Source organism: Elephas maximus, chromosome 4 (genome assembly GCF_024166365.1).
Source record: "Elephas maximus indicus isolate mEleMax1 chromosome 4, mEleMax1 primary haplotype, whole genome shotgun sequence".
Classification (NCBI taxonomy): domain Eukaryota; kingdom Metazoa; phylum Chordata; class Mammalia; order Proboscidea; family Elephantidae; genus Elephas; species Elephas maximus.
Window position 1 is genome coordinate 186,278,249 of NC_064822.1, and position 27,209 is coordinate 186,305,457.

Here is a 27,209-nt window from a genome sequence, read left to right on the forward strand (position 1 = left end):
TACAACAATGATGACATAACCATCTCTGGGCCTGGAAGGCAAGGTATTGAGTCTAGACTCAATCTTGGCCCTAATTCCAGAGTCCATACACTCAATTCCTATATTCCATGACAACCCAGGGTTGTGAGACAGACTTCTTTCCTAAGGCTGGTAAAAGGTGTTTCTACCTGAGACCATTGCATTTGACTTGAACAGCACTGTGACCAAGGCCCAAAGCTGGACTTGTGCACCAGCTGACAGGCCTCCAGGGACAAGGACTGGGATGAGGTAGCCTTCTGCCCTCCTGAGGGAATCAATAGCCCAAGACATCAGCTAGGGAAAGGCAGCATCTGAAACGACACTATAAAATGATGGGGTATGTGTGCTTGTAAGTTCTTTACACCCTACTCTAAATACGAGGATCTCAAAACTCCAGTGGAGGGAGTGAGGGAGACCAGCCCACAAGAGATCCCACAGGGTGGGAGAGTCCAAGGCCTGGGGCACTAGGTGCTCCCACACTCAAGGCTCAAGGAGGACCTAGCTTTCCAAATGGGAGCGTGTCACTAGGGGAAAGCTAGAGCAGAAATTGGAAATGAAAGCCAGAGGGAGGGAGCCAACGACCTGTCATTTTCTTTACTTAGACTGCTACCCCTTTCCCTAGGGGGAACAAGAAACATACTTAAGGCACAGAGAGCCCCTGGACTTGTCTTTGGAAACAGCTGGGGGATTTGAGTCTCCTCTGGGAGAGGAGAAGCTAAGGGAGAGAAGGGCTAATGGTGCAGCCATGAGAGAAGAAAGCAGGTCAAGGTGCTGTGGCCAGGGGGCAAGGCTGGGCAGAGGACAGGCTGTAGGGGTCCCTGTGGGAGAAAGGCAGAGCCGAGCCCCCAGCCCCAGAGCACTACCTGTCTGAACAAAGCCCTGTCAGAAAGGGGTTGTTGTTAGTTGCCGACTCATGGTGACCCCATGTGCAGAGTAGAACTGTGCTCCATAGGATTTTCAAGGCTATGACCTTTTCAGTGGATTGCTGGGGCTGTCTTCTGAGCTGTCTCTGGGTGGGTCTGAACCACCAGCCTATCAGCTAGTAGTTAAGTGCTTAGCTGTTTGTACCACCCAGGGACTCCTCAAAAAGGGATAGATGAGCTGAAAGGTGCCTAAGACAATAACACGAAGTTCTTAGGAGATCAGGCCCTTTCACAGTGTGGCTGGCGGAGGCAGGGGTGGCATCTGAACTGGAGAGGGGCATGTAGGACAAAGAGGGGCCTGGGAAGACTGCTACCCTGCCACACCACCACCATGCCAGGCAGAGGCAGAATGGCTCCCTGACATGAGGCTGGCATTTCTAGAAAGAACCATCTGCACTGGGAAAATGAGGGGCCAGAAGATGCCACACATCTCCCATGTGAGGCAGCCTTTAAACCGGCACCCGGAACAGTACCACCCAGAATCCATACCTGGAGACGGCCAGGCCCCAGGTCCACCTTACAACAACTGGACTCAAGAACAGCTTTATTGATGGCTTGAGGGCACCCATGTCTCTTTTTGACCTTTACTTCCATGCAGTACCAGTTGGCAAGGCCTTCACGCAGATCAGGGAGACCCCTGACAGAGGTCAGATTTCCACTAGAAATGTTCCAAGTCCTGATTTCAAAGTCAACAAAGACAGGGTCAGAGGCTGGGCTTCCGTTGGGAGTAAACCTGTCTGCAGGGGCTCAAGAGGCTGGCCGAATTGTTCAGCAATGTCTGTGGGGCCGTCCAGACAAGGTAAAGGCCAGAAGGCTACGGGAAGTTGCCCTGAGACAAGTTCCCAAATGTGTTCACACTTGGGGAAGGCATGGAACCTGGCTCTGAGATTACAATTTGAGCATGATGGGGTCAGGACCCAGGCAGGGCTGGGAGCAGGAAGCCCTGCCCACTGGCCCTCGCCAAGCTGAGGCTCCACAGCCGGGGCCCAGTGGTGCCACCACAGCCTCTGTCACATAGCCAGCTCCTCACTGCTGGGGCATCCCAAGGCTCTTGGTGGGATACAGGTACCACATCACCACCCCTGAAGGGTTGATGACCACCGTGAAGTTGGTTTCGTTGCGGAGGCCACTGATGATTTCACCCGTGTAGACATTCTGGGCCTGCAATGGGGAGGGACATCACCAGTGCCGTCAGCATGGCTGCATAGAGACCCCTTCAGAGGATGGTGAAACCTGGACTGTGGCCTGTCTGTGCTGGGCCTCCCATTATGCCTAGAGAAGTGGGAGCCTGGCATTTCCCATCACTCCTCCACCAGCAATGCCAAAGAGGCCCAAGCAGAGGCAGTGAGAGAGGCCCAGCCCACAAAGAGGACCCTGAGGGGCATGCCAGCAAGGGGTACCCGACAAAGGATGAGCATGGCCTCAGAGGCTAACAGGGCTCATGTTTATACATGGCAGGTCGGCTTGTGCAGCTTGGAGACAGCGCTGCAGAGCACCAGCTAGAGCCCGCCTACGGCCAGCCTCCAGAGGACGGCCAAGGCCCCCAGCTCAGAGAAGGCCACGTGTGAGCAAGGATGGCCCTCAGCACCCAGCACCCATCCAGGGAAACCGAAGCCCAGGGATGGGCGGGGGCCTCAGGAGACGGTGGCCCTCACCTCATACACGTTGGAGCCGGTGAAGTTCAACTTGGCAAGGGAGGAGCGGTAGCGGTAAGGCATATCCGTCCTGCGGCTGAAGAAGACCAGGGCGCTGGCCCCATTGGACAGTGGCCTCATGAACACATCAATGTAGGATTTTTCCTGCATGCAGAAGATGACTGCTGACTGGGGTCCCTGCTCAGGTAGATCCTGAAGTCCCCCCCAGGCCTCCCTGGAGCTCTGGGTCCCTCCAGCCCACGCTCCATGTCACAGAGACTTATGGGGCACACCACAGTCCTCCAGTACCCCAACTTCTCCAAGCCTGCCTTCCTGCCTTCCCTGACACAGCAGATGCTCATTCGTACCTACCTACTGTGCTGGGCCCCCTGCTACGACAGAGACAAATGCCACATAAGGTCCTGCCTCAAAGAGCTCGTAGGGTAAACGAGAGGGACAGACACAGAAACGGTGAAGTTAGGAGAGTACCACATGAGCGTTGGCCCTGAGGCGGCCGTGGTGCTGGGTGGAGGTCATCCAGTGGGCACCGTGCACTGTGCCTCAAGGGGTGCAGGAGGGTGTACTCCATTGTCCAGAAGGTCCCCAGGCCCAGCTCTACCACCAGCTCCTCTGACGGCACCACCAGCTCTACAGGGGCCTTCTAGAGTTCTACAGTCTGGGCATTTCTTGTCACAGAGGCAGAGATTTGTGCAAAGAGCCCAGGCTTGGAGGAGACACTGCTGTACGGCTGTCAGCTGTGTGGCCTCGGGCGAGAGTTACCTGTGACTCACTACATGTGTTTTCTCATTAGTAAGATGGGAGGGAATATCCACCCTTGCTGAGGACACGTATCTAGGATGCACGGCACACGGTAGGCACTCAGTCAACAGTCACCGCTAGTAGTAGTAACAGTAATACTAATAGTAGTAGTACTAACAGTACTAGTCCTTGGCAAAAACAACTCCTTGAAACCTGGACGGAAGCCCTACTTCTGTGTGACATCACAGCAAGGGGCCAGAGGTCCCCATGGGCACTTGTGTGGTGGCCGCCTCCCTTCCCAGCTCTCGCTCGGGCACATGGAACGAGGTGGTCGTCGGAGCAGCTCGGGGCAAAGCGCCCACCACATGTAATAGGAGGGGTGGCCCTGGGGAGGGCTGGGCAGGCTTCAGAGCCCCACCCCCCATGCAACCTCAGGCCACCCAAGCCCAGTTCCTCAGCCCTCCCCTTCCCTCCCCCACACCCCAGTACCTTGAGAATCCTGCGTCCCTGAATGCCTAAGGGGTCCTGGTGGATTTTGATCATGAGAGGATTCTGCAGAATGTCCACGTCCTTGGGGGAGATGGTCCGCAGGTCTGTGGACATGAACAGGGGGGCCGCCAGCACTGTCCACAAGGCCATCTGGGACTGCGCTTCCTCAAAGCTGAGGCCAAAGTTCCCAACAAGCAGCTGTTGGTCAGAGAGGGGCAGTCAGCTCTGTCCTCTGCAGGGAGGCCAGCACAGGGCTGGCCTCAACCAGAGGCCCACGCAACAGAAGACAGGGTGGGGGAGGACAGCCAGGGTGGGGGCCCGGACTAGTGAACACCACTTGCAACAGTGTGAGCCTGGGAAAGCTGAATCGCTTTCCACGTGAGCCTGTGTTTTTTAACCCAGAAAATGGGCATGATAATATGCTCTGGGGTGCCACATGGTGTTCAGGTGATCCAGTGGGATCCTGCGGCCTAAAGCATTTATAAACTGAGACGCGGTGCAAGTGGAGAAGTCCACTCCAGGCCTAGAGAGTCCCTTCTCACGCCACTACCACCCACCTGCCCTAGCCACAGCTGTCTGGGCCAAGGAGGGACCGGTCCACAGGTGACACAAAATCACCGCTAATGCAACACTGCGAAGGGCTTTGTTGTTGTCAGCTGCTGCTGAATTGACTCCAACTCATGGTAACCCCGTGTGTGAAAAACATACAGTTTTCAAGGCTGTGCCTTTAAGAAGCAGATCGCCAGGCCTGTGTGTCTTTCAAGGCACCTCTGGATGGGTTCAAATCGCCAACCTTTCAGCTGGTAGTCAAGTGCCAAACCATTTTCGCCACCCAGGGGCTCATTACGTGCTTTTTCCTAACAATTTAACAAAGCGCTTCAAACATGCCAAACACTGTGCCAGGCATTTTAAAGGGTTATCTCATTCAACCCTCAAAGCAACCCCGTATAACAGCAAAAAGATGGAAGCAACCAAGGTGCCCATCAACGGATGGATGGATAAATAATGGTATATTCACACAATGGAATACTACACATCAATAAAGAACAAAGATGAATCTATGAAACATTTCATAACATGGCAGAATCTGGAAGGCATTATGCTGAGTGAAATTAGTCAGTTGCAAAAGGACAAATATTGTGTAAGACCACTATTATAAGAACTCGAGAACTAGTTAAACAGAGAAGAAAATATTCTTTGATGGTTACGAGAGGGGGGAGGGAGGGAGAGGGGTTTTCACTAATTACATAGTAGATAAGAATTATTTTAGGTGAAGGGAAAGACAACACACAACACAGGAGAGGTCAGCACAACTGGACTAAACTAAAAGCAAGGAAGTTACCTGAATAAACTGAACGCTTTGAAGGCCAGTGTAGCAGGGGCGGGGGTTTGGGGACCATGGTTTCAGGAGACAACTAAGTCAACTATCATAAAATCTATTAAGAAAACATTCTGCATCCCACTTCGGAGAGTGGCATCTGGGGTCTTAAATGCTAGCAAGTGGCCATCTAAGATGCATCAATGGGTCTCAATCCACCTGGGGCAAAGGAGAATGAAGAACACCAAAGACGCAAGGTGATTATGAGCCCAAGAGACACAAAGGGCCACGTAAACCAGAGACTATATCAGCCTGAGACCAGAAGAACTAGATGGTGCCTGGCTACAACCAATGACTGCCCTGACAGGGAACACAACAGAGAACCCCTGAGGCAGCAGGAGAGCAGTAGGATGAAGACCCCAAATTCACATAAAATACCAGACTTAATGGTCTAAGACTGGAAGGACCCCAGAAGTCATGGTCCCCAGACCTTCTGTTAGCCCAAGACAGGAGCCATTCCCAAAGCCAACTCTTCAGACAGGGATTGGACTGGACTATGGGATAGAAAATGATACTGGTGAAGAATGAGCTTCTTGGATCAAGTAGACACATAAGACTATGTGTGCATCTCCTGTCTGGAGGGGAGATGAGAGGGTAGAGGGGGTCAGAAGCTGGCTGAATGGACACGAAAAGAGAGAGTGGAGGGAAGGAGTGTGCTGTATATAGCAAGGTGTATGTAGGTTTTTGTATGAGGGGCTGACTTGATTTGTAAACTTTCACCTAAAGCACAATAAAAATTAAAAAAAAAAAACAACCCTGTATAAAGTATCCTCTGTTACTATTCCCATCTTCCAACTGACAAAACTAAGGCACAGAAAAAAATGAAGTAGCTTGCCCAAAATCAACGGCAGAGCTGGAGCTAGAGCTCCAAAGCAGGCCTAGCTGTTTCTCCAGGCGGCCCCTCCACCTGGCCGTACAGGCAACTATTCTAATCACCATTGGTAGTCAGTGCTTGCTGACTAAGTGAAGAGATGGCGATAAAGCTCTAAGTCCTGCCTGTGGAGGGGGGCAGAGCTGGGAGGGCTTCGCAGAAGGTGACGGGGCACAGGCCGTTGAAAGACGAGCCAGCGTTAACTGGGCTGATGAGGCAGTGGGCAGTTCTGGCCCTGAGAATGTCCAGAGTGTGGAATATTCATGATCTTGACCCACAAAGGAATAACAACCCCTCCAAGAGTCACTACAGACCACGTTCTCAAGCTCCAGGGAACATCAGACCACATTCCCAAGCTCCAGGGAACATCAGACCACATTCCCAAGCTCCAGGGAACATCAGACTCGCCTGGGAAGACTGTTAACAATGGGCATTCCCAGGTCCCTCCTGAACATTCTAATCCAAAGGAGGGGGTGGGCCCTGGAAACCGGTTCCCCCGGTGACTCGGATGCAACTGGTTCAGGGACACACTTCGGAAACGCTGACCTAGAACTTGACAACGGGCATCCAGAAAGGAAGGGAATACAGGGCAGTGGGGGCAGGTCCATGATGGGTGGTGGGCCCATGGCACGCCCCTCCCCGCTGGTACCATGTCTGGGTCGTTCCAGTGCCCAGGGCCGGCCACCGGCTGCAGTATATCCTGGTTTTCCACAAACCAGTGCAGGATGGACAACACGCTCTTCCAGGAGTCCTGGATGTCGTCGTAGTTGCGCCAGAGGTTGCAGACGTTAGCCAGCAGGGTGTAGTTCACCTGCAAGTCGGGGAAGGCGGAGTCTAGCCCCCAGCACCGTGGCTCGGGGAGAGACAGGCCCCAGAAGCCTGTTCAGGATGGGGAAGGGTCTGAGAGGCTGTGCCCTTCTCTGGGGCTTCCTGGGCCTCCCTTCTGGGTGCTGGTGCCAAAAGCCTGCCTGCCCTGCCCTCTTATGCCACCTGGGGTCAACCCACCATGCACATACCCACCATCTGCCAGCCTTTGCCCTCCCCGAGGTCTATAAGTCTGATCCTCCCCTTTCTAGTGCTGAGGGGCCCTTGGCAAGGTGCCCACAAGGCCCTCTGGATCCTGGCCCTGCCTGGCCTCACAGCCTCCTGGCCCTCCTAGCCCACTCAGTACACCATGGTTCTGACTACTTGCTGGGGGCTGTGCGTGGGCACATGCGGTTCCCCTGTCTTGGATATCAGCCCCTCTGGCCCACCTGACAAGGACTTCTTTTCTAGGGCCCTGGATTGGTGGTGGTCCTCCTTTGGGGCAGAGGAGGTGAGGATCTCTGGGTATGGGGAACACTGCCAGGTGGGCACACAGAATGGCTTACCTTGGGGGGAAGGCCCCCCTCATAAGCTGGCCAGCTGCAGGAGAAGGCAATGGGGCGACCTGTGGCATTCAGGGCAGCAGACATCTTGGGGTACCCTGGGAAGCCCAAATCCCAGGTTTCAGGACAGGGGAGGCACAAGAGGCAGCCTGGGGGGTGCTCAGCCCAAACCTCCAACCAAGTGCAAGGTAAGAGAGGCCCAAAGAGAGGTTCCTCCCCCTATACCCAGAGCCCTCATATTTCCTGGGTGGGCCATGGAGCCATCCCATCTTCAGGGAGCCTGGGAGCCAAGACCCCCCAAGCCCCAGGTTGAGGGGAGTTGGGAAATACTACCCTCCAGAGACCACAGAGATGGACCAAGCTCAGCCATGTGGGCACACGGGCCTCGCAGTTCACCTCTCCCTGTATACCTGGTCACCCCCAGCCAGCTTTGGGACCCACCGTAGGCCCGCTCCAGAGGGGTGGAGTAACAACCGTCCAGCTTCAGCATGTCCACCTTCCACTTGGCGAAGGTTTGTGCATCCTGGACCACCCTGTCCAGTGTGGTGCCTGGGTAACCCATGCAGGTGAAGTTGCCCATGTCTGCATAGATGCCCAGCTTCAGGCCCAGGGAGTGAGCCTGTGGAGGGTCAGAAACAGACCCTCAGGGAGCCTCCTCAGAGCACATCTGGTCAGGCCCATTAAACCTCCAATGGCTCCCCACTGCCCAAAGGAGAGGGTCCCAGCTTGCTGGCCTGAGCTCCGCCAACGCACCCCCTCCCCGCCCAAACACACGCCTCTCCCAGAGGTGGTTTCTTGCCTCTAGGCCTTTGCTTCTGCCGCCCCCTCTTCCTCAAATGCCACCTCTCTGGGATCAGCTCAAGAACTACCTTCTCCAGGAAGTCCCCCCTGGAATCCCAGGCTGGATTCGATGCTCTTCCTGGTTCTCACCCACCACAGTGGGTCCAAACTAGGCATTCATCTGTCCATTACCCCACCACAGCCTGTGGCTCCTCAGGAAGGGATTGTGTATGTGAGCCCTAAGCAGGGTGGAGCGAGAGGAGTGGTCTGGTCCCCAGGCCTAGGGCTCACATAGTCGGCCAGGTAGGCGATGCCACTGGGGAAGCGCTTGGGATCGGGCACCAGATTGCCACTGTCGTCTCGTCCGCCAATCCAGCAGTCATCGATGTTGAGGTATGTGTAGCCCAGGTCCCGCCACCCGTCCTGTGCTAGCCGGTCAGCCATCTCCACGAAGAGCCGCTCGCTGTCAAGGGGCAGAGGAGATGGGGGAGCTCAGTGCCCAGCCTGGCCTCCCCGGTCCCTTCCTCAGAGCTTCTCAGAGGTAGACTGGCTGCTCTGAGGAGTCCCTGCAGCCAGGTGAGGGCTGAGCCAGGAACTTGGGTGAATGACTGTGTAATGAGCTACAGGCAGGGTGGGGCGAAAGGGGTGGTCTGGCCCCAGGCCCCACAGCCAGTCTGGCCTTAACAGTTATCCCCTAGTGATTATCACAGGGACTAGATCCACTCAGGAATTCTGCCCCACAGGCCTGACTGTCCCCTCAGAGGCCCCAGGCAGGTCACGGGGCTGGGTGTCAGACCTTCCAGAAGTCCCCCTGACTGCGGTCTCTCTGGGGTGGGCAGCTCTGGCCTTGCCTTTTCTTCTAGCTGACCATCCACTCCCTGTCCCCACGATGTGGGGCTCATCACGCTGGGTGTGGTCTCACCTGATGCAGTTCTTCGGGTCCTCTTCACAGTCGATGTTGCAGCGGAAGCGTTCCCAGGCCAGCCAGCCCATGGGTGGCGTCTGCAGGAGCCCATTCTCCAGCGCCAGCACGTGGGTCACTAGGGCCATCAAGGGCACTGCCAGCCACATGTGGGGGGAGGGGGAGAGTGTGACTTTGAGGGGCTCCCATGCTCAGCCCTGGCTCTCACCCACCCTGCCGAAGCTGGCTGCCTGCACATTAGGGGAGCCAGATTCTTGGGCTTGAGGCGGAAATGGCTCCTCTGGGCTGCTGGCTCCTGCAGGGCGGGAAGGCGGAGGCGTCTGGTGCAAGGCAATGTGTCTGCACCCTGGCTCCCCGCAGGCTCTTGCCACTGAAGTGCTGGTTAGCAAAGACTAACACCTGAGGTCATGTCTTCCCCTGACCCGCTGCCACTCGCACACAAAGGACTCGTCAGTACTTTGTGGCCAGACGCCAGGGCGCCTTCCTTTCCATCACAGCTCTCCAAAAGACCTCAAAAGGGCTTGACAAGTCAGCTAGGTTGGACCTACACCCAGCCAGCTCACCTGGCCCAGCCCTATCCCCTGGGGCCTCAGTTTCCTTTCCTGTAAAACAGTGTTATTATACTGACTTTACAACAGGGTCAGTATCACATAAGATGGGGCCTCAGCACTTTGGAAGGAGCAGAGAGAAGTGAAGAGGTCTCTGGAGGAGAAGTGAGAAGGGAAGAGGTCTCTTTGGAGAGGAACTGACCCTCTTCCAATTATAAGGGAGAGGAACAAGTCTCCCCACATAAAAGAGGCCTAGACACTAAAAGACTAAAAGTTGCTCCAGGTAGCCCCCACCTCCAACTGGTCACCTACCCTCCCAGCCACACCACCTGTGTGGGTACCTGTCTTCTCCAGCATTGCTCCGGACTCAGCAATTCAGGACCTGACCAGATCTACTCTGCCTTCACCAGCTTTATATGTCTGCCTTTAAAAAACCAAAAAACAACAAAAACACACCCCTTGCCATCCAGTTGATTTCGACTCACAGTGACCCCACAGGACAAAGTAGAACTGCCCCACAGGGTTCCCAAGGAGCAGCTGGTGGATTTGAACTGCTGGCCTCTTGGTTAGCAGCCAAGCTCCTAAGCACTGCACCACCAGGATTCCATGCTGGCCTCCGGAAGCCGAGAGACCTTAGGAAGGCACTGGGCTCACTACAGGCTGGCTAGCACTGCCGCCTTTGCCCCACGCTCGGCCCCTAAGCCGTCCTCACTGCCCCCCGCCAGCCCAGGCCAGCACTTCCCGGAGTCTGAGTTCTCCCTCCAGAAACACTAAACGAGGTGTCTTTAGACGTTAGACTTTACCCTCTCTGCGCTGTTGGGGAGCCCCTGGGCGGGGTCAGAGAGGGGTATGGTCGGCCCAAGGACGCCCAGCAGGGACCGAGGTGTGGGGCCGGGGCTAGGCTCCGGGCTCCCCGACCCCGGGCCTGGGTTCCCGTCCCCAGCCCCCGAGAACGGCAGGCCCAGAGGCCCCCGAGCCCCCAGCCCTCCGCACTAACCCTTCGCACCGGCTCAGACCCACAGCCCCTTCTGCCTCCGCCTCCAGCGACTACTGGCTCAGTCACCTGATTCGCCAAGCCCTTTCCGCGGGGGGCGGGGCCTTACGCCAGCAAACCTTCCCGGCGCAACCTATCAGAATGCCCCTAGCAACGTCATGCCCCGCCCCCTAAGAGCCCCATTCTCCTAATGCCCCGCCCCTCTGAAGCTCCGAAAGCCCCGCCCCTTTGAGCTCCAGCCCTGCGCGTTCCCGAGGCGGGCACGAGCAGAGCGGGGTTGGGACGTAGTGGCCCGCATGCCCAGGTTACCTCGGCAAGGTTCATGAGGGCGGGGATGGTGCCCAGCACACAGTAGGTGCTCAATAACTATCTGTGGAATGACTACAGAGGATTTTTGTTAGGAAGAAATGAGAGAATGCCCAGGAACAGGGTCCACAGTAAACCGCACAAAAATACTAAAATTCCTCGGGCTGGGAAGATTCTGACTCACAGCGACTCTACAGAACAGGGTAAAACTGCCCCATAAGCTTCCCAGGCTGTAATTTTTTTTCAGAAGCAGACTGACACATCTTTCTGCCACGGAGCTTTCGGTTAGCAGCCAAGCTCTTTAACTACTGCACCACCAGGGCTCCTTTCAAAAATGCTAGTAGATGATAATAATCACCACCCGGAGGTGGGGAAAGGCAGCCCGGGTGGAGGACAGAGTTCCCGGAGAAGCCAGGAGGCTCTCCTCCTGCACCTGACACAGGGCCACGTGTTACCTGCCCAGGGACTGCCGGCCCCGGGGCTCTGCGTATTCCTTCTGTCCTTCATTCATCAAATATTTATTGAGAAACTACTTCCGCCCAACACTTTATACTGAGTATCTTCACTTGGTTTTTATCTTCACTTGGATGGCCAGTGACAATCTCAAACATAAAAAGCTACTAAACCAATGAACTGGGTTTTTGTCTGTTAGCACCTGCTACCTTCTGTGTCTCAGTTAATGGCAACTGTCCTTCCAGGTGCTCAGGGGAAACCTTGCAGTCGTCCTCCCTCCTCTTTCCCACAACCAGTACATCCATCCAGGGGCGGATTAACCAGCAAGCACGGTTGGCACGGGCTCACTTGTGTTTACTTACTAATCTGTAGTCCACAATTTCACCCCATTACTTGTGTTTATTACTAATCTGTAGTGTACAGTTTCACATAAGTTTCATCACATCTTTGATGGGGTGAAAAACAGGTGCAATTGTGCACTACAGAATAGTAAGTAAACACAACCAAGCCCATGAGTGCCTTGCTTACGGGGTGATCCGTCCCTGCATCCATCCCTCAGTAAATCCTGTGCTCTCTACATTGAAATGGATCTTGAACCCGGCTACTGGGAGCATGACTCTCCCTGTTCCCACCCTCAGCCCAGCTCCCACATCTCACCTGGATTTTGACCACGGCCTCCTCTCTGGTCTCTTGCTCCTACCTACATTTATTCTTTTCACAGCAGCCAGGGTGAGCCTTTAAAAAGTAACAGCTCAGATCACTCCTTGCTCAAAAACGCTGCAACAGCTGTTCATCTTACTCTGGGGTAAAAGTGAAAGTCCTCACAGCCTTACAAAAGGCCACCCCACACATTCTGACCTTGTCCCTACAACTTGACCCCTCCTCACCACCTCCCAGCCACACTGGCCTCCTTGCAGTTTGTCAAATACAAGTGGTATACAATACGTCTGCCTCAGGGCCTTTGCACAAGCTGTTCCCTCCAACTAGAAGGCTCTTCCTCCAGATAGATCAGCATGGCTGGTTCCCTCATCTCCTTCAAGTATTTGTCAAATCTGAAGGTCGTGTTCTCAGTGAGGCCTATCGTAACCATTCTGTTGCAAGTTGCAACCTCCCCACCCTCACAATTCCCAAATCTGCCTTGCTTTGCTTTATTTTTTCCACACTACTTAACCACCTTCTTACCACATATCAAAGATCATGGAGACGGCACAGGACTTGACGATGTTTTGTTCTGTTATAGTGAAGGTCACCATGAGCTGGAGCCTACTGGATGGCAACTAACAACAACTATCATCTTTGAACACATGTATTGTGGTTCACTGTCTATTAAAGGAGCCCTGCTGGAGTAGTGGTTAACAGCTACAACTGCTTATCAAAAGGTCAGCAGATCGAATTCACCAGGCACTCCTTGGAAGCTCTGCCCTTTAGGGTCACTATAAGTCAGAATCAACCAGAGGACAGTGTGTTTGTTTTTGGTGGCTAAACGGTTAAACACATGGCTACAAACCAAAACGTTGGTGGTTAAAACTTACTCAGCTGTTAGGCAGGAGAAAGACCTGACCACCTGCTCCAGTAAAGACTGAAGCCAGGAAAACCCTATGGGGCAGTTCTACTCTGTCACATGGGGTTGCTATGAGTAGGAATTGACTCCCTGGCTACCAATAACAACAACATTGTCGATAAACTGAATAAAGTTCAGTCTGGGAGAGAGACAACAGACAGAAAATCAACACATAAGTGTGGGAAAGTCTCCCATAGTGGTTAGTGTTATAAGGAAAACCCAGGAATGTGACAGAGACTTGGGTGGGCTACTTTAGGGTGGCATGGTCTGGGACCACCTCCCTGAGGAGGGGACATTCGAGCTGAGACCTGAATGATGCAAAGGAGCCCTGCAAAGGGTTGGGGCAGGAGAAGGAGTGTTCTAAGCTGCAGGACCAACCTGTCGCTGTGGAGTTGATTCCAACTCATAGTGATCCTATAGAACGAAGTAGATTTGCCCCAGAGGGTTTTCGAAGCTGTAATCTTTACAGAAGCCAGCCGCCACATCTTCCTCCAGCAGAGCGGCTGGTGGGTTTGAACTGCCCAGCGACTTAACCACTGCGCCAGGAGGGCTGCTCAGGCTGCAGGGTCAGCTAAGGGCAAAGGCTCTGAGGTGGGAACCAACAAGTTTCCCGGGCACCTGTTCTGAGCTCACCGGCTTCCAAAGCCTTCGGGAAACCCCCAGCCTCTAGTGTTCTTTTGTTCATTCCTGCCGCTGACCGGGTTCCTGGCAGAACCCTGGGGGCTGTGAGCGGTTCGCAGGCCAGCGGAGGTGGCAGAAGCAGAAAATCCTCAGAGGCCGAGATCTAGCCAACCGCAAGTAGGCCCAGGAGTAGGGCTTGGTCGGCCGGCTGGGACGCTCGGCGGGGGTTGCCCGGCGGGGCCTCGCGGGCTGGATAGGAGCCCGCCTGGAGGAGGCACCCGGGGATGAGACCTCCCATCACCGCAGAGGAGGGAGGGAGAGGGGCAGACTCGGGCTCTCCCGGCGGTGGGCTGGGAGCCTGGGACGGAGGTTCACGGGCTGCCCAGTGTGGAACCCTGGGCTCAGGCAGGTCCCCGCCCTCTCAACCTCAGTTTCCCTCCCGCGAGGGGAGGCTTCGTGGATCCGAGGCCTGGTAAGTCCTGGGCGGGGAGAGGCGGGGACCGTAACCCGAGCCGCCCGGGCGGGTCTCCCGGCTCTCGCGGCCACGTTGGCGGCGCGGGCGCAGACGCGGGGTCGCGAGCCTGCATCGCCGGGATGGGGCCGCAGCCCACCCCGCGGGCCGTCCCGGGGCTTTGGCGCGCGCGGCGGCGCGGAGGTGAGAGCGGGCCCGGCGGGCTGCGGGAGGAGGCGGCCGCGGGAAGGTGTGGTCCGCGGCGACGTGGTGGGACAACCCTGCGGCGCGGACGGGGAATCCGGGGGCGACGTTCGGGCTGGGTCTCCCCGCCCTGGCACTGCGCGGGAAGCCCCACGCCCCGGCCCGCCGCTCCTCCAACAACAGAATCCCGGAAGGTGGCGGTACCCGAGGCTGCGCTGGGTGGGCCGCCCGCCTCGCACCCTCCGCCGTCGGGAGGGGGCTCCGCAGGCACGCGCGGGGGAGGCAGGGGCAGCTCCGGGCCTGGACCCTGCCCTGTTCCCCCGGCGAGGCCTCTGCTTTGGCGAACATCAGGGGCTCCTCCTCCTCCGAGAGGCCTTCCCGGACCATCCCGGCCCCTGCTTGTTTCTCCGTAGCCCTTATCATTTACAAGCCTTTAGGTTATTTATTTTTCCTTGTTTACAGCCCCCGCTGGAATGTAGGCTCCTTGAGGGCGGGGAACTTTGTATTACGAGCTAATTCTACACGTACTTCCGAGGGCCTCCCTCGGCCTGCGTGGTGCTGCGTGTTGGGGGTCTCTCTGCGGGTCCTGCCCTCATGGAACACGGACTCAGGGAGGGTGGGAGGGCTGTCAACGCAAATGAGATCACTGTGGGAGGAAGGGAATAAAAACTGTGTGAGGGGGCTGTTGGGTGGGCCACCAAATATGGTGATCCGGGAGGCCCCTTTGGTTAAAACAAAAAAAACTCATTGCAGGGGAGTCAATTCCGACCCATAGCGACCCTACAGCACTGAGTAGAACTGCCTCATAGGGTTCCCCAGGCTATATCTTTATGGAAGCAGACTGCCGTGTTTTTCCCCCAAAGAAGCAGCTGGTGGGTTCCAACCGCTAGTCTTTCCGTTAGCAGCTGAGGCCTTAACCACAGCACAACAAGGGCTCCTTGCCCTTCTTACCACATAACTTAAACAGAAGCTCACAAATACATGTATGACAAGAGCTGGATGGAAAAGAAAGGAAACCATGTTGTTGAGTGCCCTCCAGTCGGTTCAGGCTTCTAGAGACCCTACGTACAATAGCACCAAACACTGCCCAGTCCTTCCCCACCCTCACCATCTTTGCTATGTTTGAGCCCATTTTTGCTTTTTTAAAAGAGGTTTTTTGCAGCCGATTTGCCCAAGGCAATGCATGGTTTGATTTCTTGACTGCTATTTCCATGAGTTCTGATTGAGGACTGAGTAAAATGAAATCTTTGAAAACTTCAATCTTTTCTGTTTATTGTGATGCTCTTTATTGGTCCGGTTGAGGATTTTTCTTTTCTCTATGTTGAGGTGTAATCCATACTGAAGGCTGTGGTCTTTGATCTTCATCAGTAAGTGCTTCAAGTCCTCTCTCTTCACTTTCAGCAAGCAGGGTTGTGTCATCTGCATAACGCGGGTTGCTAATGAGTCTTCCTCCAATCCTGATGCCCTGTTCTTCTTCATAGAGTCCAGCTTCTAGAATTATTTGCTCAGCATGCAGATTGAATAGGTATGGTGAAAGAATACAACCCTGACGCACACCTTTCATGACTTTAAACCACGCAGTATCCCCTTGTTCTGTTTGACTGCCCCTTGATGTATGCATAGGCTCCTCATGAGCACAATAAAGTGTTCTGGAATTCCCATTCTTCACAATGTTATCCATAATTTGTTACGATCCACACAGTGGAATGCCTTTGCATAGTTAACACAGGTAAACATCTTTCTGGTGTTTTCTGCTTTCAGCCAGCATCCATCTGACATCAGCAATGATTACCTCATTCTACGTCCTCTTCTGAATCTGGCTTGATTTTCTGGCGGTTCCCTGTCGATGTACTGCTGCAACCGTTTTTAATTATCTTCAGCAAAATTTTACTTGTGTGTGATATTAATGATATTGTTTGATAATTTTCACATACTGTTGGGTCACCTTTCCTGGGAATGGGGGTAAATATGGATCTCTTTCAGTCAGTTGGCCAGGTAGCTGTCTTCCAAGATTTCTTGGCATAGACAAGTGACACTTCCAGAGTTGCCTCTGTTTGTTGAAACATCTCAATTGGTATTCTATCAATTCCTAGAGCTTTGTTTTTTGCCAATGTGTTTAGTGCAACTTGGACTTCTTCTTTCAGTACTGTTGGTTCTTGATTATATGCTATCTCTTGAAATGGTTGCACGTCAACCAATTCTTTTTGGTACACTTACTCTGTGTGTTCCTTCCATCTTCTTTTGATACTTCCTGCATTTTTCAATATTTTGCCCATAGAATCCCTCAATACTGCAACTCGAGGCTTGAATTTTTTATTCAGTTCTTCCAGTTTGAGAAATACCAAGTGTGTTCTTCCTTTTTCGTTTTCTAAATCCAGGTCTTTGCACATTTTACTGTAATACTTTGTCTTCTGGAGCCGCCCTTTAAAATCTTCTGCTCAGCCTTTTTTCTTCATCCTTTCTTCCATTTGCTTTAGCTACTCAATGTTCAAGAGCAAGTTTCAGAATCTCTTCTGACATCCATTTTGGTCTTTTCTTTCCTGTATTTTTTTTAATATAATTTTTATTGTGCTTTAAGTGAAAGTTTACAAATCAAGTCAGTCTCTCACATAAAAACTTATATACCCCTTGCTACATACTCCCAATTACTCTCCCCCTAATAAGACAGCCCGCTCTCTCCACTCTCTCTTTTCGTGTCCATTTCGCCAGCTTCTAACCCCCTCTACCCTCTCATCTCCCCTCCAGGCAGGAGATGCCAACATAGTCTCAAGTGTCCACCTGATCCAAGAAGCTCATTCCTCACCAGCATCCCTCTCCAACCCATTGTCCAGTCCAATCCATGTCTGAAGAGTTGGCTTTGGGAATGGTTCCTGTCCTGGGCCAACAGAAGTTCTGGGGGCCATGACCACCGGGGTCCTTCCAGTCTCAGTTAGACCATTAAGTCTGGTCTTTTTATGAGAATTTGGGGTCTGCATCCCACTGCCCTCCTGCTCCCTCAGGGGTTCTCTGTTGTGTCCCCTGTCAGGGCAGTCATCGGTTGTAGCAGGGCACCATCTAGTTCTTCTGGTCTCAGGATGATGTAGTCTCTGGTTCATGTGGCCCTTTCTGTCTCTTGGGCTCGTAATTACCTGTGTCCTTGGTGTTCATTTTCCTTTGATCCAGGTGGGTTGAGACCAATTGATGCATCTTAGATGGCTGCTTGCTAGCGTTTAAGACCCCAGACGCCACTCTTCAAAGTAGGATGCAGAATGTTTTCTTAATAGATTTTATTATGCCAGTTGACTTAGATGTCCCCTGAAACCATGGTCCCCAGACCCCTGCCCCTGTTACACTGGCCTTCGAAGCATTCAGTTTATTCAGGAAACTTCTTTGCTTTTGGTTTAGTCCAGTTGTTCTTTCCTGTATTTTTAATTACCTTTTGCTTTCTTCGTGTATGATGTCCTTGATGTCATTCCACAACTTGCTGGTCTTCTGTCATTAGCATTCAATGTGTCAAATTTATTCTTGAGATGGTCTCTAAATCCATGTAGGATATACCCACGGTTGTATTTTGGCTCTTGTGGACTTGTTCTAGTTTTTTTTTAGCTTCACCTTGAACTTGCATGTGAGAAATTTAGGGTCTGTTCCACAGTCGGCCCCTGGCCTTATTTTGACTGATGATATTGAGCTTCTCCATCATCTCTTTCCACAGATGTAGTCGATTTGATTCCTGTGTATTCCACCTGGCGACGTCCACATGTATAGTTACTATTCATGTTGGTGAAAAAAGGTATTTGCAGTGAAGAAGTCGTTGGTCTTGCAAAATTCTATCATGTGATCTCCAGTGTCACTTCTATTAAAAAAAAAAAATTTTTTTCCCAAGGCCATATTTTCCAACTACTGATCCTTCTTCTTTGTTTCCAAATTTCAGATTCCAATCACCAGTAATTATCAGTGCCTCTTGATTGGGTGTTGGATCAATTTCAGACTGTAGAATTTGGTAAAAATCTTCAATTTCTTCATCTTTAGCCTTAGTGATTGGTGCATAAATTTGTTTAATAGTGGCATTAACTGGTCTTTCTTGTCTGCGTATGGATATTATCCTATCACTGACAATGTTGTACTTCAGGATAGATCTTGAAATGTTCTTTTTTACAATGAATGTGATGCCATTCCTCTTCAATTTATCATTCCTGGAATAGTAGACCATATGACTGTCTGATTCAAAATGGCCAATATTAGTCCATTTCATCTCACTAATACCTAGGATATCTATCTTTAAGCATTCCATTTTTTATGACTTCCAATTTTCCTAGATTCATACTTTGGACATTCCACATTCCAATTATTAATGATGTTTGCAGCTGTTTCTTCTCATTCTGAGTCATGCTACATCAGCAAATGAAAGTCCTGAAAGCTTTACTCCATCCGTGTCATTAAGGTCGACTCTACTTTGAAGAGACAGCTCTTCCCCAGTCATATTTTGAGTGCCTTCCAACCTGAGGGGCTCATCTTCTGGCATTATATTGGACAACGTTCTGCTGCTATTCATAAGATTTTCATTGGCCAAATGTTTTAGAAATAGATTGTCAGGTCCTTCTTCCTAGTCTGTCTTAGTCTGGAAGCTCCGCTGAAACCTGTCCACCCTGGGTGACCCTGCTGGTATTTGAAATACCGGTAGCATAACTTCCAGCATCACAGCAACACGCAAGCCGCCACAGTACGACAAACTGACAAACGGGTGGTGGAAGCCATAAGGGCACTTAACTCAGGGATCTGACCTAGCTTCACGGGGTAGGGAACTAAAGGTGTAGACAATGGGACCCAGCTCCTTCCATTAAATAGGGTGTACGTACCTGTCCTAAGGAGCTCTGGTGATGCAGTGGTTAAGCTCCCGAATGCTAACCAGAAGGTCGGTTGAACCCACCAGCGGCTCTGTGGGAGAAAAGACCTGGTGATCTGCTCCCATAAAGATTACAGCCTAGGAAACCTTATGGGGGAGTTCTACTCTGAGTGACAATAGACTCCACAGCACACAGCAAAAGCAAACGCCTGGCCTGGAAGGGGTGGGGGTTATCGGGGGTCAGGGAGGCCTTCCCAGAGGAGGTGGTGGTTTCACTGGGCCCCAAAGAATATGTAGGAGTTCTCGTTCTTTAGGATGGGTTGACTGGGTTTGAGAATTGTTTTGCAGGCTCCCTAGGAACCATGTGGCCAAAGGGCTGAGCTGTGTGGCCAGAGAAGGGGCTTCTGCCCTCCTTCAGCGAATTCTGCCAGTAAGTGAGTCACAGCCACAGCCTTTCCCAGAAGGTATGAGGGAATCTGGAGACCAGGCTTGGCTTCCTACTGGCCTTGTGATCTCGGGCAGTTCACCATCCCTGCTCCAGGCTGCGGTTTTCCATGAGTAAGGGGCACGGTTGGATTAGGTGCCATTTATGATCCTTGGGGGCACCAACTTTCAGTGGTTATGATTGGTTCTATTCAGCCATGCCCTGTGTTAGACCCACAGTTGTTTACAGAGCAGCCCAGTCCAACCCCACATTATGGAGGAATGAGGCTGGCCCACCCTGCCCCCACCTTGCCCTGAAGGCTGAAGATTCTTACTAAAGAACAACTGTGCCATTCCCACTTGAGGAACTGGCAAGGGCCCAGGGGATCGCGGAAACCCTGGAGGTTGGCCTCAAGGTTGGGGCTGAGGGACCCCCAGATTAGGGGATGGTTTAAGCGCAACTGTGTCTGTGAGTTTGGGGTCCACGTCAGCCCAGCGGGGTTCCATTTCTTTGCATTTTAAAAAGCCTGGCCATGTCTCCTGGTCTGATACAATCGCATTATCCCTTTCTCTTGAGTCCTCGATGTCCAGTTGTTTTGCATGACCCCACAACAACCCTTTGTGAGAGAAGGCAGGAGAGATCAGCCCATTTCACAGATGAAGACACTAAGACCTCAGGTCATAGAGCAAGTGAGTTGGAGAGGGTCTCCTCCAGAGCCAGTGTGCTTTTCCCCACAGGGTCACAGGAGCTGCCTCCCTCTCTGATCCGTGGCCACCTCTCTCGCCTCACAGTTCTTCAAGGGCCTCCCCTGCAGGAGCCATGAAGCTGAACGAGAGGAGTGTGGCCCACTATGCACTGAGCGACTCGCCGGCGGACCACACAGGCTTCCTGCGCACATGGGGGGGCCCAGGGACCCCACCCACTCCCAGTGGCGCTGGCCGAAGATGCTGGTTTGTCCTCAAGGGCAACCTGCTGTTCTCCTTCGAGAGTCGTGAGGGCCGGGCCCCGCTGAGCCTGGTGGTGCTGGAGGGCTGCACAGTGGAGCTGGCCGAGGCTCCCGTGCCTGAGGAGTTTGCCTTCGCCATCCGCTTCGACGCCCCTGGTGTTCGGCCGCATCTGCTGGCCGCAGATGGGCCGGCGGCCCAGGAGGCCTGGGTGAAGGCGCTGTCACGGGCAAGCTTTGGCTACATGCGCCTGGTGGTGCGTGAGCTGGAGGGCCAGTTGCGTGATGCCCGCCAGACCCTGGCTTTGCATCGTCGCTCATCCCAGAAAACTGGCACCAGCCGCTATAAACCCCAGGCTCCTGACCTCTGTTCTCCAGGGCTGGAGAATGGCCACTTCCCCTCCAAGGACTGCAGCCCTGTGGGCATGGCCGAGGAAGGGGGCAGCAGGCCAGCAGGGTGGGCCTCGGCCGAGTGGGAGTTCCAGGGCCCTGCTAGCCTGCTCTTAGGCAGGGGACAGAGCCCCGTGTCCCCTGAGACCTCTTGCTTCTCCACTCTGCATGACTGGTATGGCCAGGAGATTGTGGAGCTGAGGCGGGGTTGGCTGCAGAGGGCCCGGGGGGGTCAGGCAGAATGTGAAAAAAAGGACAGGCCCTGAGCCCAGGCCCCTCAGGGTCTGCCTGTCCTGCTGGTCAGGACACCTGGGTTTTTTCGGGAGTTGAATGTTTATTCTTTTCCAAGGTTGCTTTTTGGGGGTTTCTCTCCTTCCTGCAGCTGAGGCCTTCTCCAGGTTCCAGATACACACTCCTGCCAGGAGGGGACTTAAGAATCACTACTTCCGACTCCTCTATTTCCTGAGACCCAAAGAGGAAAGGGGGTCTCCTGACTCTGCACCAGACTGCCCCTCTCTCCGAGGATATTAATGACATGGAGGAAGCGCGAAATGTTACATGGCCACAAGCTGCCCCACCTTTCACCCACACACCAGATTCTGTAGCCACAATTTCCAGTGTGGAAGTCTGGAGTGCATTTAAATACCAGAGGTAGTCAGCAGTATTGGCTTGAGGTCTGATGTTGCCAGAGAAAGTGGGTTCATTATGTCTTGGGGGTTTCTGGGGCCCTGTTCTTCCTGAGAGTGATGGGAAGATCATGCAGGGGATGCCCATTCTTCAGTCTGGGTAAGGCACTTCAGAGGGAGAGGGACTCCAGCCAACAGGGGATTTGCTAAGAACGTGTTGGGGCCCCCATCCTCTCTCTGGCTGCCCTGTCAACAGAAGGTGCTGGACGTTGCCCCTGCAGGGGCTGGTAGCTTTTATGTCAGCAGAAACCCTTCCTGTACACCATCCTCAGCAGCCAGCTTCTGGAGGTGGAACTGCCAAGTGGGAAGTCTAAAGAAGTGAGGAGGCAGCGTGGCTTCCCAAGGAAAGCCATTTGTTGCTTTGGTTCTCTGTCCTGGACATCCTAGGAGCTTGGACACAGGATTCCTGGTGTTGTGTGCTGAACTCTTCACTTCCGACTGGGCTCCCAAAGAGGTGTTCCTGCTTCTTAAGGCGCCAGTGAAAACATTTGGGAACTCCTTCACAGTCCTGCTGTCACCCCGGGCTTACCTGCCCAGACTCCTCATTGTCACTCTCACCAGCACTGGGCCAAGTATTTTTTTTTGGTTGTTCAGGGTGGGAAAGTGGTTGGGCTTATAGAGCCAGAAGCCAGACCAACCCTAGGGGGATGGCAGTGGCTGGATCAGAAGGTGCAGAGCCTAGTCAGAGACACTGCTCCCCAAACACACAGAATCTGCCCCTTCCCAGCCTCTCCCTCCCTTACTGGTGCCCTTGGGTAGCCTGACCTAGGCCCAAGTAGGCAGAGAGGCTGAGGCTCAGCACCTCTTATCTCCAGGACCCATTCCTGCCCGGTTTGTTTCCCAGGAAGAGGGGCCACCTTCCCAGCCCCACAGCCCGCTGCACAGACACCACAGGCCTTTGTTATCTTTGCTATTGTTGCAGCGCTTTTGACACAATTAAAACACTAAATAAAGCTTTTTTTTTATCATACTCCTTTCGGTTCCTTAAGTTTACTCTAACAATCACCTGAAGCCTGCTCTGCCAAGCCTTGGCTGTTGCAGGCGCGGGAGCAGGCACAGAAATGAGACAGCCCCACCCGGACGAGCTCAGTCTGGCGGCCCCGCCCACCAGAACCGGAGTGGGGGCGGGGCCGGGACACCGGACTCCTCCCCATGACGTCACCACGCCGGGCGGGCCCCTCTTTCCCATCGGAACAGGAACTAGGTCCACTGCGCAAGTGTAAGGGTGGAATTCTCATCCGATCCCAAGAGCCTCGCGAGACTTGTAGGTCGCTGTTCTTCCCAAGGACGTCACCGAGACCGGTCGGTGGGGTCCGAGTGCCCGGGCTGGGGGCGGGGCTGGGAGATGGCGTCCGGAGCGGCTCGTTGGCTGGCTTTGGCCACCGTCCGATCCCGGGCTCTCCGGAGCGGGCCGAGCTTGAAGAAAGGTGGTGATGTCTCCGCCGTACGAGGCGGCTCAGGTCGGAGCCTAGTACCGTCGAGGTCAGTCATCGTAACCCGCAGCGGCGCCATTTTGCCCAAACCGGTGAAAGTGAGTTTCTGCCTGGAGGCGGGGCGAAGGGGCCGAGGCCAATCGTTGTGGGGAGTGTCTGCGGGTCGTCGCTGATTGACAGGAGTAAAGGCCAATCATACGACCCCTTTAAATTGGAAGGCGGTGCAAGGGATAATTTTGACGGGTGGGAAGAAACGGTCGGGTTAGAACGCGGTTTTGGACCGGGTGGATGGGGATAGGAAATCGGGAGCCACAGTTGAGAAAGGCGGTGTTGTGCACTATCTTATGGTAAGGCGAAGGAACCCTAGTGAAGCAGTGGTGAAAGCGCTCGCATACTAACCAAAAGGTCGGCAGTTGGAACCCACCAGCCACTGCCGTTCTGCTGGACAAAGATGTGGCAGTTTTACAGCCTTGGAAACCCTGTAGGGCAGTTTTACTCCGTCCTGTAGGGTCGCTGTGACTCAGAATCAGCTCGATGGCGGCGTCCCCCCCCCCCCCCCCGGTTTATGGTAAGGTGTGTGGTGCCCTTTACCTTTGCAGCCAAAAGACCGGGCTTTATGAATCCATTATACAGATCGTGTAACCTCCCTGCCCTATCTACTTCATAGTTGATGGCATGAAATCATGAATTGTGAAAGGACTTTGTAAATAAAGTGTACGACGGACGGGTTTTTGCCTTTTTTGAGTTTGAACCTATTGTTTAATTCATGTGATTTGCAACCCCGAGAGGTGTGTAGGGAAGTATCAGGACCCATGAAGACTCAAGGGCCTCAGCGGAGAGGCCAGTACCCAACGCTAGCAGCCGAGTTAGGTCGTGGAAGCCGCATTTCTTCCTGGTGCTTTCTCTCTGGGTACCATGCGTTTCCACATTGAATGCTATCCATACCTTCAGCACCCACTCCACCGTTGGGTGTGTCTATGTAAAATGGAAATTCCCTTACACCAAACAAGTTTGCTGTTTGACTCTAGGGCTATGTGGGAGTTAAAAAACAAATTCTTTTAAAGCTAACCTGGCCTAAGCTGGCGTACACAGACAAGTGGCTGCAGGGTTGTTTCAGTCAAGAAGGTGCAGGGTCCATGTTGAGGAAGTTAGCTGCCTTATAAAAAGGCACACAGCTGAAGATCTTTTTTTTTTTTGAGAGGGGGAGCTCCAGAAAAAGCCTAGGTAGCAGGAAAATTCAAGAGATGAAATGTTAATGAGATTTACTGATACTCCTAAAACCAAAACCAAACCTTTTGCTGCAGAGTCGATTCCAACTCATAGCAACCCTGTAGGACAGAGTAGAACTGCCACATAGAGTTTCCAAGGAGCACCTGGTGGGTTCAAACTGCCAGCCTTCTGCTTAGTGTCCATAGCACTTAACCACTACACCATCAGGGTTTCCACTTAAATAGCTAGTCTTTAAGTGGAAAGACATGCCCACTTTTTCAAAACACACCTGTTCCTAAATTTTAATGTGGTGGAGATCAGATTTCTCAGGCATCAGGGAAGCTGTTATTTAATGAACTGTTTAGACTTCCCCTTCACTGTACATGTACATCTTGGAATTTCTTTCCATGAATTTTATCATCTTCAAGTAGAACTAAACTCTATTGGCCTAGTCCTTCAACCCTCTTAGTAGTTTCTCCTCACCTATTTGTCTGTAGCTATCTGTAAGGAATTACCAAGTTGTGCCCTAATTCTTAGATGTCTAGAGTGTTTTTTACATTTTTTTTCGGTACCCACTTCGATGGCCATAAAACCATCACTTCAGCTCCTCTTCTATTTTTCTTGCTCTGAATTTGGCCAAGGACTTTAAAATCAAGTTGCTTATGATGGGTCTGGGGTCCACAGGAGGGAATGCACCAAGAGGGCCAGGTCTTCTGTGGTCCTGCCAGCGTGGGCCCTGGAGCTCACAGCCACATTCTGACCCCCTGCAGATGTCCTTCGGCCTTCTCCGGGTGTTCTCCATTGTGATCCCCTTCCTCTATGTTGGGACACTCATTAGCAAGAACTTTGCTGCTCTGCTTGAGGAGCATGACATTTTTGTCCCGGAGGATGATGATGATGACGACTAAACAGGTAAGACTTCCTTTTCCCTTGGATGAACCAGGAGCAGGAAAGGGAATGCAGCATCTGAACTGTGATACTGTTCAGCCTGGTAGCAGCACTGGGACCCTGGGAATAGGGACTCCGACCTTTAATGAACTGACTCATTTGGTGGCTAATGTTTTGTTTTGCCTTTTCTGTGTGTTACAATCTTACTGTCTTAAAAATTCCTTGGGGTCTCTTCCAACTAGGTCAGGATCCCAGCCAGCAATTTAGTTGCCCTTGATAATGTCCTTATTCTCTCAACCCACAGATTTCCTTGACAATGTAGTATGCCTTACACACCCAGCACAAACAGCTTCGTTTCAGCAGCTCTACACTGAAATGTAGAAACTGCAAGTCCTCACCACAGTTGGCTTGTTAGCAAGCTCTGCGCTAGTTCAGCCTGTACATGGGCACCACAGCCCTTCCCGCGGACCCCTGTGCCTCTCCCACTCGGCCTTCCTGTGCTGACCCATGTGCTCTCATACATGCTCCAGCGCTGCTGCCACCAAGTTTCTTAATTACTGTCGTAGGAAAGGACACTCCTGACTCCTCAGCCTGGCATTCAGGACCCGCCATGATCTGGCCATACCGTTACTCCATATTCCCAACCACATACCTATTCCCAGCGTTCATACTTTCTCCATTTACCCATGCTCTTACCCACTCCAAGCACTGGCTCATTGTTCCTCCCACTTAGAAGGCTCTTTCCCACAGCTCTTTAATTCCACCCATTCTCCAAAGCCCAACTCAAATGCCTACTGTCTTTGATGAAGTCTTTCCTCATGCCTCCATTTCAAGGTGACTGCTCCTGACTGACTGACTAGTACCTCTCTTGTGACACTTGTTGTGTGCTTTAAAACATACACACACACACCACACACTCCAAAACACTACTAGACTATGAGCTTCTTGCTGGCAGGGAGCATATTTTTATATCTTTGGGACTCCAGTGCCTTGCCTGTGGTGAATGCTCAGTAAATGTGTGAATGAATAATCAAACGTACTGACAACTGCCTTTCTCCCGCCATGTTTGGTAGAGCCACTTTCTGGAGTTCTCTGCCAGTACGTGGATGCAGGACTGCTTGGCTGCCCAGTTCACTGCTGCTTTTTCTTTTCTTACAGGGCATGGAGGAAGTACAGAAAGGAGAAAACACTAAGCAATGGTGATGCTCTCAGCTTCTCTTCCTTCCCTCTCAGCAGAAGGACCCAGGGAAAGCCCTCAGCCTCCCTCACTCCATGAGGCCTCTTGCATGGTTCATGACCATCGCCCAGATCCCCACGCTCTGGGAGGTTTTCTGCAAAGTGCTGTGCACTGAGTGCTGGAAAACAAGCAGTCCAGTTATGAATAAACATGATAAACCTCAGCTGTGTTCTGTACTACTGAACGATAGGCACTTAGGAGTATTTCTGTGGCTGAAGCTTCCCAATGTGAGCAGGCTCTAGACGCCAGTTTCTTGTCTCTGCTGTCCTTTCTCTATGAGCTGAACATATGGGCCACTGATTCACAACCCAGCCTCTCCAAACCCCTATGGGGCAGATCAGGAGTGGGTTAACCTGTAAGCACGGTATACACAGGGTTACTTGTGTTTACTTACTAATCTGTAGTGAACAATTTCAGTGAAAACCAGGTGAAGTGTTGCACTACAGATAAGTAAGCACAAGTAAGCCTCTGTGTACCTGGCTTATTGGGTGATCCGTCCCGGGGTCAGATCCACAAAGGTAATTATGGGGCCTGGGACTTATTATTTGCAAAAGCCCAACAGAAATTGTTTCTTTTCCCTCAGAAAAGCTGCACGGGTTAACTAAAACCTCAAGCTTTCTTTGTGTTCAGTGACACTGGCTGGTTATCACGTTAGTCATCCCGAGCTTTGGTTGTTAGTTTAAAACTACTTAAGAACTGTCATTATTAGAATGATTCTTTCAAAACTTGGGTTCCTTACGTGAAAAGACAGTAAAACAGGAGTCCTTTGTTCTGAAATGTTGGGGACTTTGGCACTTGTAGATACTGTAGCCCTTTCTCCAGCATCGGGACTGTCTAGGAAAGAGAACTCATCCAAACCAAACAGGTCATTTCTTTAACCTAGGTCAACAAACATTTA

The 27,209-nt window shown here is 52.6% G+C and overlaps 3 protein-coding genes across 9 annotated transcripts; 2 read left to right on the plus strand and 1 right to left on the minus strand.

The window, feature by feature from the left end:
* Positions 1-1,468: 1,468 nt before the first annotated feature.
* On the minus strand, positions 1,469-10,758 carry NAGA (alpha-N-acetylgalactosaminidase). 2 transcript variants are annotated; one of them, XM_049884535.1, is made up of 10 exons: positions 10,687-10,758; positions 10,031-10,113; positions 9,142-9,277; positions 8,511-8,682; positions 7,881-8,058; positions 7,443-7,537; positions 6,722-6,883; positions 3,824-4,021; positions 2,597-2,740; positions 1,469-2,102 (listed from the first exon to the last, which is right to left on the minus strand). In XM_049884535.1, the coding sequence occupies exons 2-10, from the start codon at positions 10,044-10,046 to the stop codon at positions 1,968-1,970; spliced, it is 1,236 nt and encodes a 411-aa protein (XP_049740492.1). In that variant the 5' UTR covers positions 10,047-10,113; positions 10,687-10,758; the 3' UTR covers positions 1,469-1,967. The 2 variants fall into 2 exon arrangements, with proteins under 2 accessions (XP_049740492.1, XP_049740493.1); XM_049884536.1 differs by lacking the exon at positions 10,031-10,113 and having other exon boundaries at positions 10,687-10,717.
* Positions 10,759-13,893: 3,135 nt separating this feature from the next.
* PHETA2 (PH domain containing endocytic trafficking adaptor 2) lies at positions 13,894-22,502 on the plus strand. 6 transcript variants are annotated; one of them, XM_049884533.1, is made up of 4 exons: positions 14,173-14,279; positions 19,450-19,531; positions 20,102-20,214; positions 20,317-22,500. In XM_049884533.1, the coding sequence occupies exon 4, from the start codon at positions 20,345-20,347 to the stop codon at positions 21,122-21,124; it is 780 nt and encodes a 259-aa protein (XP_049740490.1). In that variant the 5' UTR covers positions 14,173-14,279; positions 19,450-19,531; positions 20,102-20,214; positions 20,317-20,344; the 3' UTR covers positions 21,125-22,500. The 6 variants fall into 6 exon arrangements, with proteins under 6 accessions (XP_049740486.1, XP_049740487.1, XP_049740488.1 ...); XM_049884529.1 differs by lacking the exons at positions 14,173-14,279; positions 20,102-20,214 and adding an exon at positions 13,894-14,096 and having other exon boundaries at positions 19,450-19,659; positions 20,263-22,502; XM_049884531.1 differs by lacking the exon at positions 20,102-20,214 and having other exon boundaries at positions 14,172-14,279; positions 19,450-19,659; positions 20,263-22,501.
* A 316-nt stretch (positions 22,503-22,818) lies between these two features.
* SMDT1 (single-pass membrane protein with aspartate rich tail 1) lies at positions 22,819-26,474 on the plus strand. Its single transcript, XM_049884557.1, has 3 exons — positions 22,819-23,075; positions 24,957-25,098; positions 26,233-26,474. The coding sequence occupies exons 1-2, from the start codon at positions 22,890-22,892 to the stop codon at positions 25,092-25,094; spliced, it is 324 nt and encodes a 107-aa protein (XP_049740514.1). The 5' UTR covers positions 22,819-22,889; the 3' UTR covers positions 25,095-25,098; positions 26,233-26,474.
* The last annotated feature ends 735 nt before the right edge of the window (positions 26,475-27,209 follow it).

Excerpts from the sequence above, each read along its gene's own strand:
- NAGA (XM_049884535.1), bottom strand. Across the intron at positions 7,538-7,880 it reads CCCTCTGGAGCGGGCCTACG|GGTACCCCAAGATGTCTGCT; the intron begins GTGGGTCCCAAA and ends TGGGCTTCCCAG. Across the intron at positions 4,022-6,721 it reads ACTGGAACGACCCAGACATG|CTGCTTGTTGGGAACTTTGG; the intron begins GTACCAGCGGGG and ends TCTGACCAACAG.
- SMDT1 (XM_049884557.1), top strand. The coding sequence starts at position 22,890 with ATGGCGTCCGGAGCGGCTCGTTGGCTGGCTTTGGCCACCGTCCGATCC. Across the intron at positions 23,076-24,956 it reads TTTTGCCCAAACCGGTGAAA|ATGTCCTTCGGCCTTCTCCG; the intron begins GTGAGTTTCTGC and ends GACCCCCTGCAG.
- PHETA2 (XM_049884529.1), top strand. The coding sequence starts at position 13,909 with ATGAGACCTCCCATCACCGCAGAGGAGGGAGGGAGAGGGGCAGACTCG. Across the intron at positions 14,097-19,449 it reads CTTCGTGGATCCGAGGCCTG|GCTCCCTAGGAACCATGTGG; the intron begins GTAAGTCCTGGG and ends ATTGTTTTGCAG. Across the intron at positions 19,660-20,262 it reads CAGGCTGCGGTTTTCCATGA|GGTCACAGGAGCTGCCTCCC; the intron begins GTAAGGGGCACG and ends TTTTCCCCACAG.